At 40.4% G+C, this 18,474-nt stretch overlaps 1 protein-coding gene across 1 annotated transcript in view; it reads right to left on the minus strand.

The window, feature by feature from the left end:
* The window catches only part of LOC117517507 (neuronal migration protein doublecortin-like), a 62,362-nt gene that overhangs the window by 1,339 nt on the left and 42,549 nt on the right, over nucleotides 1-18,474 (minus strand). Inside the window, exons 4-5 of the mRNA XM_034178537.1 lie at nucleotides 9,238-9,340; nucleotides 2,505-2,594 (exon numbers count right to left, since the gene is read on the minus strand). Coding sequence (XP_034034428.1) covers nucleotides 2,505-2,594; nucleotides 9,238-9,340 — 193 coding nt within the window. The remainder of the gene's footprint in view (nucleotides 1-2,504; nucleotides 2,595-9,237; nucleotides 9,341-18,474) is intronic.

The following is an 18,474-nucleotide window of genomic DNA, read 5'->3' on the forward strand; positions in this document are numbered from 1 at the left end:
TATGATCCAGTCAAGCACTCTAATGAAGTAGTCTACAGTTTCCCCTGGCCTGTTGACCAGACAGACAGTCTTTGAGACCCGACATCTTCTACCGCAGATGAATAAAAATACTGAACTGCAACCAGAATACCATTTGGCTATGACCATCCTTTTAGTTTGATTCAAGCAAAATATTGAGTATATATTGAAAAAGTTTTACACTATATTCCGTGATACACTTTGGGAACTATAGTTGTGCTCAAAAGTTTATATACCCTGGCAGAATTTTTGATTTCTTGCCAACTTTTCAGGGAATATTTAATTTATTTTATTTATATCGCACCAAATCACAACAAGGTTGCCTTAAGGCGCTTCACACAAGTAAGGTTTAACCTTACCAACCCAATATGAATAACACAAACTTCACTCATGGTTAGTGGGTGTGTGAAGCCATTTATTGATAAACAACCATTTACTCTTTAAACCATAATGACAACAGAAACTAACCAAATGACCCTTATCAAAAGTTTACATAACCTGGTCATTTTGGCCTGATAACATGTACACAAGTTGACACAAATGGGATTGAATGGCTACAAAAGGTTGCCATCCTAACCTGTGATCTGTTTACTTGTAATCGGGGTGTGTGTGTGTGTGTGTGTATAAATGGTCAGTCAGTTTCTGGGCTCCTGACAGACCCTTGCAAGTTTCTGGTTTCTGAGTCATAGGGAAAGCAATTGATGGCAGGAGAATGCAGCATGTTATAAACTGGAGGAAAATTTGCACTCATCAGCCCGGAAGCTGCGCATGGGGCATACTTGGATGTTCCAACATAATCCAAAACACAAGGCCAAGTCAACCTGTCATTGGCTACAGCAGAATAAACTGAAGGTTCTGGAGTGGCCATCTCAGTCTCCTGACCTCAATATCATTGAGCCACTCTGGGGAGATCTCAAACATGCAGTTCATGCAAGGCAGCCCAGGTATTTACAGTACCTGGAGGCTTTTTGCAAAGAAGAATGGGCAGCTTTACCATCATTATGATTAAAAAGAGTAAATTGTTTGCCAATAAACAGCTTTACACAACCAGTAATGAGTGAAAAAAGTTTAATATTCTCTGAAAAATGCCCCCCTCCCCCCAAAAATCTGCCAGGATATATAAACTTTTGAGCACAACTGTAACTCATCTTCAGGTGGTTGAATAAAGTTTTTCTAAAGGTTCCCATTTCTATAATGGAGGTGGTAGAAAATTACTTCCGACTCCAAGTCGGGACAAACTTCATCACTGAATGCAATAAAGGAATGAAGCCACTCCCACCTGCATAAAAGGATATATTTAATGTTCACACAAAAATTACATTTAGGTATAATGCATAATCTAGTTGGTTTTTGTTGCATTCAGTACATGTTGAAAATTTTAACTTTCAACAGCCAAGTGTCATTGCAGAGCAAAGGTAGCATTGTCAGTCAGCTGTGGTAGAACTGTCACTATCCCTTCACTGAAAAGTAATTGGTCAAGTTTACAGAGAACAGAGCTGTACATAAAAGGCTGAGTACAAAGACCCCACACCTCTTGAAGTTGGTGAGAGACAAATTGCACCAGTGTACAAGTCATGTCTCTTCTGTATTATCAGGTCTTTAATTTGGGATTTTTTTTGTGCACTGTTATGTACTTTTATTACTGGAATTTATTCTTTTATTAAAGTTTATTTTGTTTAGTGCTTTGATTCCTGAGAAAGTCCTGTATGAGACATGCAGAAAAGTTCAGGAAAAATCCTAAAAAGATTCTCTTGCCTGTAATATCATCCCCCCCCCCCCCAGTCTGAACTTCTGTTTAACCACAAGTGGATCTACCGTTTCATGCACAATTTAAGTTTTGCAGAACAGAACGATCCCCACTCAGATTTCCGCTGCAATTAAAAGCATCTGTTTGCACAAAGATCAAAGCGCGAGCGGACACTAGTGTCTACATTCTGCTGCCCCCTTAACAGGAAGATTAAATCTCACAATACACAATTATCAAATAAATACCCGAGAGCTGTTTGCAGCATCATTAAATTTTCATGTTTTACTCTAACAGCATTAGTAAATGTTAATTTTTAATCTGATTAACTTCACTAAAAGGGTGGATTCTTACTGTGGTGATCTGCTGGACAAAGTGGAAGGTTTTGATCCTTCTCCTGCATTTTTGTCACATACAGATCAAAGTAAGACTGTGTATTATGCAAGTACTGAAAAACAAAATTAATGAGAATTTAAACTGATAAATGTAAAAAGCTTAGCCATAATTTATGCATTTTTCCGACACCCTCAAGGAAACAGACATCAATAAGGTAAACGAGGACAAACATTTTGTAGGTGGTTGAGATTTAGGGTCTACTTCCAGGTTACACAGTGTGAAATCACTGCGTTCTATTTTAGATTAGAAGCGTTTTCGCATTTAGAATGACCTGGATTCAATTCCCACAAGCTCTTCGTTGTGATATGTGCACTTTACAGTGTGGGTCAGACAATAACAGGCTTACTTGATTCCGCTGGAGACTTGCTGCGCTTGATTGAACCAGGACTTTTCCCTGGAGTCCGCTGAGCTTTTGGTCCCTTCATCACCCTGCATTCTGTGGGAGGACAGAAGTAGTCACTCTGACTGCCAAAGGTTCTCCATGCTTTTATAACTACACAATTTAGTGATAACTGCAGGGGTCACTAAATTCATTCACTCCGTGTCACACAAAAGGCTGATCATTACCCAAGTTCCTAATCGAGTATTACAGTCCCATTAGTGCCACAGGTTCACAAACGAAAGATATTTAACAGATTTAAAAATAAAACAAACGTGCACAGTGGACACTAAAATATTTAAGCGTTTAAAAGTGATGGCTTTACACTTTGCTATGGTGACCTCAAGTACTTCCATTCTTTTTACAAGTGTATTAACTTTACTATTCACTGTAACTGGCAGCTCTAAAACAATGGACAGGTTTCCCATACTCTGAGGTGTAGGATTTTGCTATATGTGTGAAACATGTTTTAAACGCAATCATTTATTATTGTGATTTACAATTATTAAAAAATATATTACAATCCGCTTTTAAAATCATCTTACATTAATCCGGGTTAACCATTAGGTGACCTCGCAATCACTTCAGTTTCATAATTATATACATATGTGTTTTAAATAAAAGCTCATTATATAAAACACCTAATGGCCGACTGGATGGATACTTGTAGTGCATGTTATTTTTTTGTGCTATACAAGACATTCTGCAGACATTTTTCATCCATCTTGTCTCTCCACGTGTACAAGACAAAATACAAAAAAAAACAATGTAACCATTTACTCTGTTCTTTACAGTGGGCAGTTTGCACAGAGATTCATCATCACAATGGTTTTTACAGACATTTAATTTGTAAATAATCACTGTGCCTCACTTATTGAAGCAGGACAGTTAGCTGGCTGTTATCGACATAATGCCTGATTTTTATTCCCGTCTCTAAAGTGGTTTTCCATTCACCCTCTAAGTCTGTTCACTGGTTGCAAATATTACTCAAAGATGAATAGATTCTAACAAAAATTGGTGTGTAGGCCAAGTCACACCTGAGACACAAACTGGACTTAAAAATTAGCGAAGACAGTTTATACAGCCAAACATGCTAAAAATATTGTGTGCAAGCACACTCAGGAGGAAGAGCCAGCAAATTAAATTTTGAATTTAACAAAAATGGAGCATGTCCAGACTACTGGACGTATGCAGTCTGTCCTAGTTGTTCAGTGTGTTTTATTTTTAGGTCATTTCTGTTCATACAAATAATTTAAGAAGGTTTTAACAGTCCTCACCAGCAAGTGTCTTCGTGGTGTAATGCACGGCAAGAATTTTAAAATTAAGCTGTGTCCATTTCATTAAAAAAAAAAAAAAAAAAGTCATGTTTGAATTAGTTGGAATGTGAATGTTTACAAGTTTTACGTTTTAATTTCACAGCAATGCTACTATTGGCATACACATGTACATTTTTTTCTGGGTCACTGTCTTAAATCATTGTAAATAGACTCCAGACATTCCTCCTCCGGTGTTTGTACTGTCAGCTCGTCTCCTCCTCCAGTCGGTCCCTCCCTCTTTTCCATGACTGATGCTAATTATATTATCTGTCCTCCCTCTGTCTCCTGGGATCTTACCATGCCTGTCTTCAGTCTCTTAACCTTCACACACTGCTGGATACAGACACACATTCGTGTGTGTGACAGTTTACGAGGTGTGCTGCCAATGTGCCTTTGACAATACTTGCGACTGGCAGCTTGTCTCATCTACTCAGTGGATCATCGCAGATACCTGTGCAGCTTTAATTCATACAGTCAGTGTATCAATAGAGCTGCATGTGCGCACGCCACACCTCCAGAGGCCACACATCAAACTGTACAGGATTTTTCACACTCCTTTTAACATAAGGAGTGTGAAAAATAACCACAAGGGATCAAACGCTTTTAGAAAATCTGCCAAACCAAACTTGGAGCTATCAGCTTCATGCACTACTGTTTGCCAAGAGTGGTAGAAATCATGGTATTTAAAGAAAAAAAAAAAGATAGATGCATTTACCGTATTTTCCGGACTATAAGTCGCACTGGAGTATAAGTCGCACCAGCCACTTTATCCATTATAACAAAATAAGCCATAAATAAGTCGCACTGGACTATAAGTCACAAGGACATACAGGTATGTTAACTCAACATGAAAAGTTCAGATGATATTATGATGGCTACCGTTTTCGGATGCATATTTCACCAGTCGTAACTTGTAATCTACAGAGTATGATTTTCTTTTTGGTGGCATTTTTTCGGGCCTTCTCCGTTGTCTTGTTATCAGTAATGTTGAAATTTTTATTTTTCTATGGTAGTTAGAAGTCGCAGCAACAGTCACACAAGCCTTGAGTGCCCTCTCGTGAGCTGCATTTTACCTACGGATATGTTTGTATTTTGCGGACCACATTGCGAGCTGAACCATAACCCGCACCGTCGCTGAACGGTTCTTTTTTAACATATTACCCGCTGTGGACCATAGTACACACCAGGTGTCAGCTGCAGATGTTCGTGCAGCACCCGCCTGCGCAGCTCATGACCTCCCCGTGGTGTCGACGCCAGCTCCTTCCAAGTGCAGACTCTAATCCTCCACGTCGCTCACCCAGTGCTCCCACGCAGCTCTCAGCATCAACTTAAACACTCTGCTCACACTGATAAAAGGGTTGAAGCTGTTTTCCCGGAATAACAGCAAGCACCGTGTTCGTCTGCTTCACACGCTGTTTCACAATCATTGTCTGGGTGAGGTGAGGAATATGCGTCCAGTTTTCTGTTCTCTGATTGGTTATCGCAACCAGCGTGACCTATAGGGCAGCTGCCATTTTACAGTGCCATACTACAGTGCCCATGGCCCCGTTTCCAGTGGCCATTTTAAAACAGAGCAACTGTCACATAAAATTGTTTTATTACGGTAAATTAATTGAGAATCTACAGGTATATTTTTAATTTATAAGTCGCTCTGGAGTATAGGTCGCACCCCCGGCCAAAACATGCAAAAAAAGTGCAACTTATAGTCCAAAAAATACGGTAACTATTGAGTCACGCCCTTTTTCTGCATCAGCAGCTCAGATTTTTTTTTTTTTTTTTTTTTTTATACATTGTTCTAGTGTACTTCTGTTTGCCATCATTTCCTTAGTGCATATGATAAGTTAAAGGTTTTTGATAATCTGTCCAGCAGTCAAACTTGCCATTTTAACACCCCCCCGCCATAGCCATTAACTGCAAACCCAGTAGCATCCAAAAATCCTTCATCACATCCACAGAGTCAACATTTGGCTGTAAAAAGATCATAATTCCTGTATGTTTGTCATAACAGAAGGTGCAATGCATCATGCACAGTGCTGTACTGAAGTCATTAATGATGAGAGGCTAAAACCAATTTATGTCATCATAGGTCAACAATTAGTATGCTTAACCCCCCCCACACAGCTCAAAACTAGATGAATGGTTATTTGTCAGATGCCGTCAAGTGTTTGACGGTGAGGGACATTAGATGGAAAGGGGATGTTAAAAATAAGGTTCTGTTCTGTGGGGAGCAGCACAGACTCAGTGCTACATTTTCTCTGCAGTATCAGCACCAATAGATCAGCTGGCCTAAACCCGTCAGCAGACAGATTAATGGTGCTTCTTCTGCTCTACCTTCTTCCATCCCTGCTGCCGCCTGCAGATAACAGACTTCTCTGCTTGAGTCCCTCTCCTGACCCTTTAGCAGCCTTCCTCTAACACTTGTCATTTTTCTCTTCCTCCCTAGGAGGAGGAACAATGCCTGCATTTTATCTCAATTAAACATCTGCTCAAGATCATTACAGGCGAACACTTCAGAATAAATAAGAAATTAGAAATGGCAATTTGTGTGCAACTGTAAATGTTAAAAAAAAGTTTAAATTTTATTAGGAGCTAGGTATTTCCAGTGTTTGATAGCATCATACTCCAGAAAATCAATAATACTGAACTCTAAATTTGTGCTGCATATCATTATTCAATTCAACTCTTATTTGCAGTACAGCTTTAACATCCCTATACCCCTACTGTAATGGGGTTTTTACTTCAAGAGGTCCTTTGGCACAATATCAGTTTTATCTACTTACTGCAGTCGCACATTTGAGATTTGGTGTTAAATCTCAAGTCTAAAATTCTGCAACTGCATCTACACCAGTACCTGCTACAAGTAAAACTGTGGTGTGAAACAGCTCAATTCAGACTTGACAAGCCACAGAAGTCTATTTGGACTCATACGTGTTCTCATGCCCAATGAGCCTTGAACAGTTGCATGTTCTGTCCTTGTGTGCAGCTGTAAAACTATGTTTGACAGATTTAACATTGTTATAATTGTTCAGACGAGCTGCGCTGTGATGCAATCACTCACACTGTTCACTTCTTTACTTGAAGAGCTGCATGTAGTGTTGGTGAGTAGATCACGTAGCATTCACTACCACTTCACATTTGTTGCACGCCATGTGTGATTTTTTTTTTGAACAATTCAAAAAATTTTTGTGCAACTACACGCTCCAGTGCCCCTCTGACATTCAGTCTACACCCAGTAATGATGAGTTTACTCTCCTGCACAACAGTGCATGTAAGTGTCAGATCTGTTCAGATATAGTCAACGTTCACGCAAGACGTCGGTATCGATAGTCTTTTTGCTTAACGATTCCCTTATCGGTCCTTCAGCCGTTGTTTTTGAGGGTGTTTGTTGGGAAAATGATCATTCCTCTACGTTGATTACAGACCCTGCAGTGGGTCTGTAATCAACCGATTCTGCAGCGCGACTCCAGTTTGAAGCGTGAACCAATGATTTGATCCGCTGACTCGGTTCTTTGATTCATTGTGCTTCAGAAGCAGTAAGTCCGCTTCTTAACTCCTCTCAAAGCCATTAAAATATGTTAATCGTGAGTCACTTTTGTGTGGATTAAAGTCACTAACTGGGACTCATGTCTTGTTGCAGTCAAGAAACGAGAATCATTGTCCCTTCTGTTGGCACAGCTCCAAACGCTGCACGGCTCTGGTGAGACAGAGTTCGGTCGGAATTAATAACTTCAAAACGAATTGCTGCTTTAAATAAAATTACGCCTCTTTCCAAACGCTGTAATACAGAAAATAAGCTACAATCGACAAACATTTTTTTCCTCCCAAAATGAGATGTCCTGCATTCTTTATGAATTACATCTTGACGTGCAGCACAGCTGCAGGAGCTCAGCTCAGATGTATATAGTGACATTTACGCCAATAACGTCTGAAAGGAAATGCTTTTGACAATAACTACAGATTTTGTTTATTTCTATTTATGTCCAGAGATCAAGGATCCACCATGTAGAGTTTATTATGTCCACAGTTTAAGGATCCAGTGATCAATTTCATATTTTTTTTACTTTAAGACTCAAAATATTGACACAGAAAACCTGTAAAGCCTACTTTTAGTACCCAAAAAATTCACAAGTGGTATCAATAATAGTATTGATAAGATTTTATCAATACCCATTCCTACTTAAAATCTGATCTCACAGGGACAGGAAGCCAGTGAAGAGATGCCAAAATGGGTGTAATGTGGTCAAACTTTGTTTCCTGTCAGAAGTCTGGCAGCAGCATTTTGAACCAATTGGAGACCCCTAATGCTAGGTCAAAAATAATTCTGACGTAGTCCATGATGCCATGCACCGACATCATGTACTTCAAAAAAATAAATTAAAAAAAATCTTCATGTACTTCCTCAGTCCAGCGAAAAATTGCATCACAAATTTGTCCAGGTTTTCATCCTAACAGCTCTTCATGTCTCCAGATGGCTTACAGCGTAGAGGATTTGTTTTTGTGCGTGTTAGAAGAATTAGCACCGTCAGCTAACCAGTTGATTGTAACTGGCTCATCTACCTGCCTAAAGAGCTGAACTCTGAAATCACACATTTTAAGTGTACAGGTAGAAGCAACATATGGTAGGACCTTTACTCACTGAAGCTTGGGTTCCCTACCTCTGGTTAGCCAGTTTTGGCATCACTATGAAGCTTTCACAGAGACTAACTTCTGTAAATCTCAAGTTATTTAATGACGACACACACAGTTAGTGACCTAGACGCCACTAGTAAGTCCCTTCAGCTGCTCCTTTGTTTGCACTCAGTGTTGCCACAGCAAATCCACTGTGGATCTGCACGTTGAATTGGCACAAGTTTTGCCTTTTTTGACAACTCCACATTGCATGGAGAAATGTGGCAGGGGTGGGGTTTGACCCGGGACCCTTCCGCACTGAAACCAAGTGCACTAACCACTTGGTCACCACCACTAATCCTAGTCTACTGTAAATATGACAAACTGGGAAGGTGGTGTTAACATTCAAGTCCATGTTAGCTACATACAGACCTTGCTGGCTCTGCTGTACAGGGACAAAGACACTCAGGACTGTCTAAAGGTGCAGCTCACATAAACGTATGGATTTTCATGCCTAGTCTGTTCCACATGCTTTGAGAACAACTACAGGTTACTGGATGGGCTGTGATCTGAAGCCTTACTGCTATAATGAGGTGAAAACACCATCATGGTGATTTAAGAATACATTTTTTTACTGCATATCCAGGTCTCAGTGGCAGTAAAGCTAACTAAGGATCCATCAATGAGGTTACATGCTCTTCATCTCATATTGTACAACAATAGCATATAAAATGCGAACACATTTATTTATTATTAACCCACTGTGTCATGCTTACCATTCTCATCCAGAGAGAAGTCGTCCTGAGCGTAGCGAAATTTCTCTGGCCCACATGCAATGAAGACATCATCATCGCCAAAGAAATCTTGAAGGCAAGTAACCTGTGAATGCAGAGGATGGAACACTGAGTTCTGGTCATCAGTTGGTAATAAATTTTTCCAAAATGCTAATCAGTGCATTTGCTAAACTAGAATCTAAGCAATCCAGAATCAAAGTGACAGAAACCAAGACAACCAAATTATCACGTAATTTCCATTTCTAATAACAGTGTGCGGCGTCTGGCTGTGGACTGAATTACATACTCAGACTGAAGTTCAGAAAATATAAATAAACTGGAGCCGTGAAGCACGATGTGGAGTATGTCACAGGTGGTACTGTGTTTTACTCATATATGCTGATGAACTACAATGAAGTGCACATGGTTCCTCAGAGTATAATACGACACCTTTCCTGTAAAATCTACTGCTTTCCTCCCCAGGGTCTTTCCACTTCAAAGCAGCTGTTAACACAATATGGCCTACTTTAGTGGACAGATGTCTCAGGGCCACGCCTTCTGTGATCCATTATACTCATACAGGCCCCGTTACCAGTTCAGTCACGCCTATTAAAGCCATTCAAGCTACAAGTTAAACTTCCTCTAGGATTCAGTTTCACCTCTAAGATGCCAGCAAGAAGCATTTTGCTCGTTTCCAGCAGTTGGTAGGGTTTTCCAAAGTGAACAACAGTCAACATGTAGCTTTTTGGTTCATTTTAGTGCCACCTTTGTTTTCTCGGACTCTTCGGTGGGCTCAGAGGCCTAAGGTTACCACGATGTTGGGACCTTTGCCAGGATATTCAAGACGCATCATGCAGTTCTTTGTGATACACATCCAAACTATGAGGGGCAGATAATTTGGGACCACCCCACCCCAGCAGCTGCCATGTCAAGTTCCCTCTTAAACTAGACAAACCAAAAGCTTGTGGTGGTGACTCGCTGGCGTGGCATTCAACAGCTGTACTGTGCCCCACAAGGCTCTGTAGATACAAGGCTGGAAAAGGTTTGCAGAGGTTACAGGATGGTGGTTTGACTCCAGGGATCAAACTAATTGGTTCTGCAGCTGGGCTTCTACTCAGGCTCAACATAAAGCTTCTTCGGCAGTCATTATCAGATTAGTTGTGTTACTTTCATTACATTGTTGTGTGGTAACAAGGGTAACTGACTGTTTTAACAGAGAGGGACAAAAAAAAAAAAAGAAAAAAGAAAAAAAAGAATCCAAGCCTTTGGCAGTGACAGTAAGCAAAAGAATGAAATTACCAGAACCGTGTCAGGATTAACCACTCAAACAGCTGCACGCAAACTACAATTTCACAAAGTAGTCTAAAAGCTACTTTATTGCTTTAAATATCAGGCTTGGCGGTTTCCAAAGCAAAATATTTACTTCATTTGGGTCAAAAGCATTGTTTTCTAAATGGCACTGCTCGATTAGAAGCTTGTGTAAGTTGTTGCCCAGTAATTATTTGTAGTTTTGTAACAGACGTCCTCTGGCTTGGCTGAAAACAGATTGACAGAAGAGGTAACTAATGTGCCCTACATCCATCCTCCTGGAGAAGTTGCTCTAATACTTCATCCCTCCAGGATCAAGTAAGAGTCACATTATCTGTACATTGACAGAAGTCAGCACTGATTAGCTGAACCATTATTCTGATCATTATCCATCACTTTTTAGTGCCTCCAGGAACTACCTCCGGGATATTGTCCCCATTTCAGCAATAACCTAAACCAGGCTTGTCACACACAGTAACATGCACAGGAGAAGCCTGTCTGCATCCATCTGTGGGACAGAGTGTGAACCAGATAGTGCAGCAGATAATACTTCACACGGTGATACAAGCACTAAATCCAGTACAAATTCTCCTTAGACATTGCTCTTTTGAAAGAAAAAAAAAGAAAACAGGCCGCTTGAATTTTCAATAGGCAGCCACGTAGGGGTCAAAATATAAAAATGCCCCAATCATAAAGATTCCAAAATGGTATGTTTGGACTATCTATGACTGAATGTTATGGAGTTATGGGGTAAAAACCTTAAGACTGGTGATAAAGGTCAATTTCAGTTTGTACAGGGGTCAAAAGTTAAAGTTAGTCCAATTTTAGTAAAACAAAACAAAAAAAAAAAAAATGCAAATTGTTGAATGAGCTACTTGGATTAATAAATGGAATAATTTTGACTGTTGAATACTTGGTCTCTAAAGTAAAAGGTCAAATAATCATGACGTCCATTGCATTCTATGACGTGATATAAAAGTTACCCCATAACGTGATAACTAAGCATGACATGGTAAAAACTATTCCTTTTTGAAACCCTATTAACTCAACCAATAATTTGCATCACCTTTGAACAAAATTGGAGCAACTACCTTTTGACCCCTGTACAAATTGAACTTTGTCACCATTCTTGTTGTTTTTAACCCCATATGATAGAATTCAGTCAGTCCAAACTATACCTTTTTGGAATCTTTACAATCAGACAAATGTGGTATAATTGTCAATATGACTGGAGCATTTTTATATTTTGACCCCTATGTAATTCTTCAGTTGACCCCTACGTGGCCGCCTATTGAAAATTCAAGTGGCCCGTCAGTTTCTTCAGAAGAGTAATTCTAAGGGGTACTTTTGCCAGATTTGGTGCTTGTATCACCATTTGAAGGATTCCTCTAATATTCTGTTATCTGCTGCACTAAGATATGAAAACGGACTTTGAAACAATCCTTTATGTTTTGCACAAGTAAATATGTCTGACCTGAGGGGAGAGTTTACCAAGAAACCAACTCTGCCCAGACTCCAGGTGCTCCCTTACCCTCAGTCCCGCCAAGCCCATCCCTAATCTGACTGACCAGCTGTCAGGACCATATGACCCCCTGCCCCAAACCATCAGCAGCTACACAGAGCCCAGTCTGCTACAACTCAATTATTCAGAGTTGTAACAATTTCTGCCTCAGAATATGGGCTGTGAACATTAGACAACTTGGAGAAATGCAATTTGCACCATGTACTCCTGAACAATTAAGACTTAAATGTCTGTTAGAAGAAGGGCAGCACAGTAGCTTATTGGTTAGCACTGTTACCTCATAGCAAGAAGATCATGGGTTTGATTCCCACCCATGGCTTCTCTGTGTGGAGTTTGCATGTTCTCCCTGTGTTTGTGTAGGTTTCCTCCCACATTTAAAAAGACATGCAGGTTAGGTGAATTGGAAACTTTATAGTTGTCTAGGTCTACCTTGCAAAAGAGATTTCGATCAACAGGACTAACCTGATTAATAAGCATTATAGCATTTGTTCAACAAAAAATAAAAAAACCAATAATGAAACAAAATTTAACAACCCCTTTAAAGGCTTTTGGTAGGTAGATTCAATTTATATAATTCCAAATCACAACAGAATTGCCTCAAGGTGCTTCACACAAGTAAGGTCTAACCTTATTAACCGCCAGAGCAACAGCGGTAAAGAAAAACTCCCTCTGATTTGAGGAAGAAACCTCTAGCAGACCAGACTCAAAGGGGCGACCATGCTACAGACAAATTACAGAACAATTCACAAAAGGAATATACAGGAAATGCTGTTGGTGCACAGGACAGGAGGGTCGCCAGCACAAATACAACTCCCATCTCTGGATGGAGCTGCACCTTAAACGGAGAGAAAAAAAAAAAAAAAAGAATCAGGCATCAGGAGGAGAAGAAATAGTATAATTTCTCAGCCTTAAACAACAAGAAAAACAGGAAATACTAAGGTGATCGCCGGCCACTAGCCCTAAGCTTTACTAAAAGACCCAGAATTTAGGTAAAGTTGAGGCCGCGACACGCTCTGTTTCCTAATAAAAATGAATAAAAAGTGAAAAGCGCAGAACTATACTATGCTGGTATGCTAGCCATACGAAAGGGAAAATAAGTGCGTCTTAAGTCTGGACTTGAAAGTCTCCACAGAATCTGACTGTTTTACTGATGCAGGGAGATCATTCGATGAGAAAGCTCTATGACCTGCAAACTTCTTATTCACCTTAGGGACACAAAGTAGTCCTGCACCCTGAGAACGCAAAGCCCGGGCTGGTACGTAAGGTTTAATTAGGTCAGCCAAGTAGGGAGATGCCAGTCCGTGAACAATTTTATAGACTAGTAGCAGAACCTCAAAATCTGATCTCACTGGGACAGGAAGCCAGTGAAGGAATGCCAAAATGGGTGTAATGTCGAACTTTCTGCTTCATGTCAAAAGTCTGGCTGCAGCATTTTGAACCAATTGGAGCCCTAATGCTAGACTGTGGTAAACCAGAAAATGGAACATTGCAGTAGTCCAATCTAGAAGAGAGAAACGCATGGATCAGGGTCTCAGCATCAGCCATAGACAGGATGGGACAAATCTTCGCTATATTTCGCAGGTGGAAGAAAGCAGTCCTTGTAATATTTCTAATGTGGAGGTCAAAGGACAATGTAGGATCAAAAATTACCCCAAGGTTCCTCACTTTGTCAGTGTGATGTATGACACACGAGCCTAGGCTGAGCGTTAACTGGTCCAATTGATGCCGATGTCTCACTGGACCAAGAACCATCATTTCAGTCTTAGAATGTAAACATAGGAAGTTTCTAGACATCTAACTTCTCACTGATGCAAGGCAATCTTCTAAGGATTTTATGTGAACAATATTACAAGCAGTTACCAGCATGTTTAACTGAGTATTATCAGCATAGCAGTGAAAGGTAATCCCAAAATGCCGTAATGTGTGCCCAAGGAGTGCTATATAAAGAGAGAAAAGCAGGGGGCCTAAGATGGACCCCTGTGGAACCCCAAATTTCATGTCACTAAGGTTAGAGGTAGTGTTACTATACAAAACAGTGAGAACGACTGGTCAAGTATGATGTCAGCCATGCAAGGGCACTCCCAGTAATCCCAAAATGATTTTCCAACCTATCAAGTAGAATATGTTGATCCACAGTGTCAAATGCAGCACAGAGATCTAATAGCACCGAACCGTAGTGGTGTCCGAATCCATTGCAGAAGATCGTTGACCACTTTAGTGAGAGCCGTCTCTGTGGAATGATATTTTCTAAGAGCAGACTGCAGTGGCTCAAAGAGAGGAATGTTATCTGCATTAGTTGACAAGTTAGAGATGAATGCACCAAATTCATCTAAGAATTCAGAATATGGGCGAGGAGGCCTATATATAGTGACAAAGTAATACGGCTGATTTTTATTCTTCTGATCTTGGCAATGCACAATATACTGAGCAGAGCGGAGAATCAAATGCTCAAACGAGTTATATTTGTGACCCCCAACAGCTAATAAGCTAAACCTAGATTTATAAATAAGAGCAACATCCTGCCTTGCTTCACATCACGAGGGATGTGACTAAATTGGTGGGCAGGCCTCATTTAAGGCAAGGACAGCTGTAGGTTTAAGCCAGGTTTCACATAACCCAATGATATCTAAGTGATGATCAATACTTAGATCATTAATCAACAATGATTTTATGTTAATGAGACCCAGACTAAGGAACTCAGTGAGGTTGACAGTTGAACTGTTTGGATTTAGAGGTGGTTCCAGAGTAGCATATATAAGATGCCTAGAAGCAGGTTTAGGTTTGAGACATTCCATGCGTGTTGTAGGTAGCAGACATGAAATTTTTGCTATTGCTGGAACAACCACTGGGTCATCCTCAATTTCAACATCATCCAATGTAGTAATGGGTATTAAGTTTGCAAAGCATATCCCTCTATGATTTTCACGGGCCAGTCTCAACTTGTTGAATTTCCCTCCCTGGCAGATAAACTGCACTATCACCATAGTGGATTTTCTGCACTAATGGATTCCACACCCACAATTGTCTTAAGCCTTGCAGGGTCTCCTGCTCTGTGGCCTGCTGTAAATTCCTAATGTTACCCTCCCTGTAGAGCTTTATCTATGTTCGCAGACAAGATGGCTGCTTCTTCCCCAGTAGGGTGGAGACCTTCCGGCATCAGCAAGCCATGGTGGCCCTAGGACGAAGGCCAGATATCAATTAAGCTAAAGCCTTGCTTTCTACAAAATTGCGCCAGCCACCTACTTAATGTCAGCCTGCTAAATGCCTCATCAGTATTTCGGGAGGGGACCAGAGACTATTAATCAATGCAGACACATCTTTCTAGCAAGGTCACAAGTCCTCTCTGTCCATTTTTGTGACCTCTGAGTGCTTCATCCTGACATCATTGGTGCCGACGTGAATAACTGATTATATCTCATGTCATGTTCTTTAGTCTGTCTTCCCTTCTGCAGCGTCAGCACCCTAAGATGGGATGCAATGTCGGGAGCTCTGGCCCCAGGAATACATTTAACGCCAGCCGGCGTATGCAACCTGACTTTGCGGGTGATAGGGGATTTTATCACTAAAGTCCAGTGTTTCGGCCTGGAGACAGGAGTGGAAGTCACTTTGTGGGCTCAGAGAATTCACATCCGGCAATTCCAAGGGGAGAACAGATTCACAGTGGTGAGTGCGATTGAGGTACCACAACTGGACACCAAGCCGTACGGGGCTTCCTCCGCCTGGCCACAGTCCGAAAGCTGTCCTCCACAGCCGGCGTTTGTAGGCTGATGCTAATGGGCTCTCAAAGAGAGCCACTCTATCTTCCAACATCACGCAAGATTTACAGAGGGTGTGAAGTAGGTAAAGTAGTGTACTTTGTGCACCAAGAAATTCAAGAGTATAGCCAGGCAAGCACGAGCTAACCAATAATGGATAAGTTAACCACTCCTAAGGTTCACACAGACATAAATAAATGATTTAAATTCACAGCAGTTACACTGAATAAGTAGCAGAATTATAACACTTGTAGGAACAGTAACAGAGAGGAAGTGCTACGGTTAATGGACTGGTGCAGAACCAACAACCCGTCTCTGAACGCAGACAAGACCAAAGAGATGGTTGTTGACTTCAGAAGGACAAGGCATGATCACTCTCCACTGCACATCGACGGCTCTACTGTGGAGATAATCAAGAACACTAAGTTTCTTGGAGTTCACCTGGCAGAGGATCTCACCTGGTCCCTCAACACCAGCACCATAACCAAGAAAGCCCATCAGAGTCTCTACTTCCTGTGAAGTAGGAAGAAGGCACATCTCCCACCTCCCATCCTCACCACATTCAGAGGAACCATCGAGAGCATCCTGAGCAGCTGTATCACTGCCTGGTTTGGAACTGCACTGTATCGGATTGCAAGTCCCTGCAGCGAGTAGTACGGACGGCTGACAAGATCGTCGGTGTCTCTTCCCACCATCAGACATTTACACCACACGCTGCATCCGCAAAGCAACCAGTATTATGGATGATCACACACACCCCTCACACTCACTCTTCACCCTCCTACTGTCTGGAAAAAGGTACCAAAGCATCCGGGCACTCACGTCCAGACTGTGCAACAGCTTCTTCCCCCAGACAGACTCCTCAACAATCAAAGTCTGGTCTGAACAGTCACATATTTCAGTGACTGGACTGAACACACACACACACACACACACACACAAACTCATCTTGTAAGAGTACAATACTTATGGTCAATAACTGCTGCTATGCTTTTCACTTTATAAAAATGGTCACAACCGCACTTTACTGCTTACCTGTATTTATTATTGTTTATCGTGATAAACCATAATATTCTTTGTAACGCCTTTGGTCCTGGAGGAACATTGTTTCGTTTCACTGTGTATATGGTTGGAATGACAAAACTACTTGAACTTGAACAGTAAAAGAAAAAAACCTCCTACACGTAAACCACTCCTAAGATTATCACAAAAGTACTAAGCTAAAATTCACAACAGTTACACTAAAAAAACCTAAGTATTAAAAAAACAGGGGGGTTAAACTAGCTAACCACTAGCGAAAATGCTAGCCGCTCTTAAGCTGTACACAGGAATAAAATTGTTTGCTGTAGTGTTACATCAAATACTTATTCTTAAGTACTGAAGCTACAGTGCATCTGGAAAGTAGCCACAGCCCTTCACTTTTGTTATGTTACAGTCTTATTCCAAAATGGAATAAATTCATTTTTCCCCTGACAAATTCTACTCACAACACCCCATAATGACAGCATGATTTCTGTAAGTTTATTAAAAATAAAAAACCTAAATCACATATGTATTCACAGTCTTTGTTCAATACTTTTTTGATGCACTTTTGGCAGCAATTACAGCCTCAAGTCTTCTTTAATATAGTGCCACAAGCTTGATGCACCTATATTTGGACAATTTCGCCCATTCCTCTTTGCAGCACCTCTGAAGCTCCATCAGGTTGATGGGGAGTGTCGGTGCACACCCATTTTCAGATTTCTCCACAGGTGTTTAATTGGATTCAGGTCTGGACCACTCAAGGACATTCACAGAGTTGTCCTGAAGCCACTCCTTTGATATCCTGGCTGTGACCTTAGGGTCATTATTCTGCTGAAAGATGAACCATCACCATCATCCTGAAGGATTTACAGGAAAAGGTATATAGTGAAAGTGATGTTGATAGTGCATATGAAACAAAATACAAATATTTATATTACAAATATTTACATCATAAAAATTGTCCAATTAAACAAGACTACAGAAAACAAAAAATCCAAGATCGACCATGGATGACGAAAGGGTTACGAAATGCATGTAATAAGAAAAATACACTGTATAGAGAATTCATAAAACTAAAGAGGCAGAAAATAGATATAAGAAATACAAAAATAGATTATACGGGTACATAGGAAGGAATATTATAGTAATATATAATAAAAACAATATTAAAGGAATATGGGATATATTAAATAGCATTATCAAAAATGGTAATAAAAAACAGAGTTACCCTCAGTATTTCATTGATAATGTCAAGAAGGAAAATAAGGATGAGGTAGTCAACGGTTTTAATAATTTTTTGTAAATATTGGACCAAGCTTGGCAGAAAAAATTCCAGATTCCCAACCTGAGGATTGGGATAATCTCATAGAAAGAAATCCCTGTTCAATGTTCCTCACAGCAGTGGATGGAAAAGAAATTATAGACACTAAATAATTGTAAATATAAAACATCTACCGATTTAAATGGTGGTAAAACAGGTCATTGAATGGATTGCAGAACCATTAACATACATCTGTAACTTATTTCAAACCGGTAAATTTCCCAATCAAATGAAAATAGCTAAGGTTGTGCCGCTGTATAAGACTGGGGATAGACACCACTTCACAAATTATGGACCTGTTTCTTTGCTTC

The sequence above is a fragment of the Thalassophryne amazonica genome, chromosome 9, assembly GCF_902500255.1.
Source record: "Thalassophryne amazonica chromosome 9, fThaAma1.1, whole genome shotgun sequence".
In the NCBI taxonomy this organism is placed as follows: domain Eukaryota; kingdom Metazoa; phylum Chordata; class Actinopteri; order Batrachoidiformes; family Batrachoididae; genus Thalassophryne; species Thalassophryne amazonica.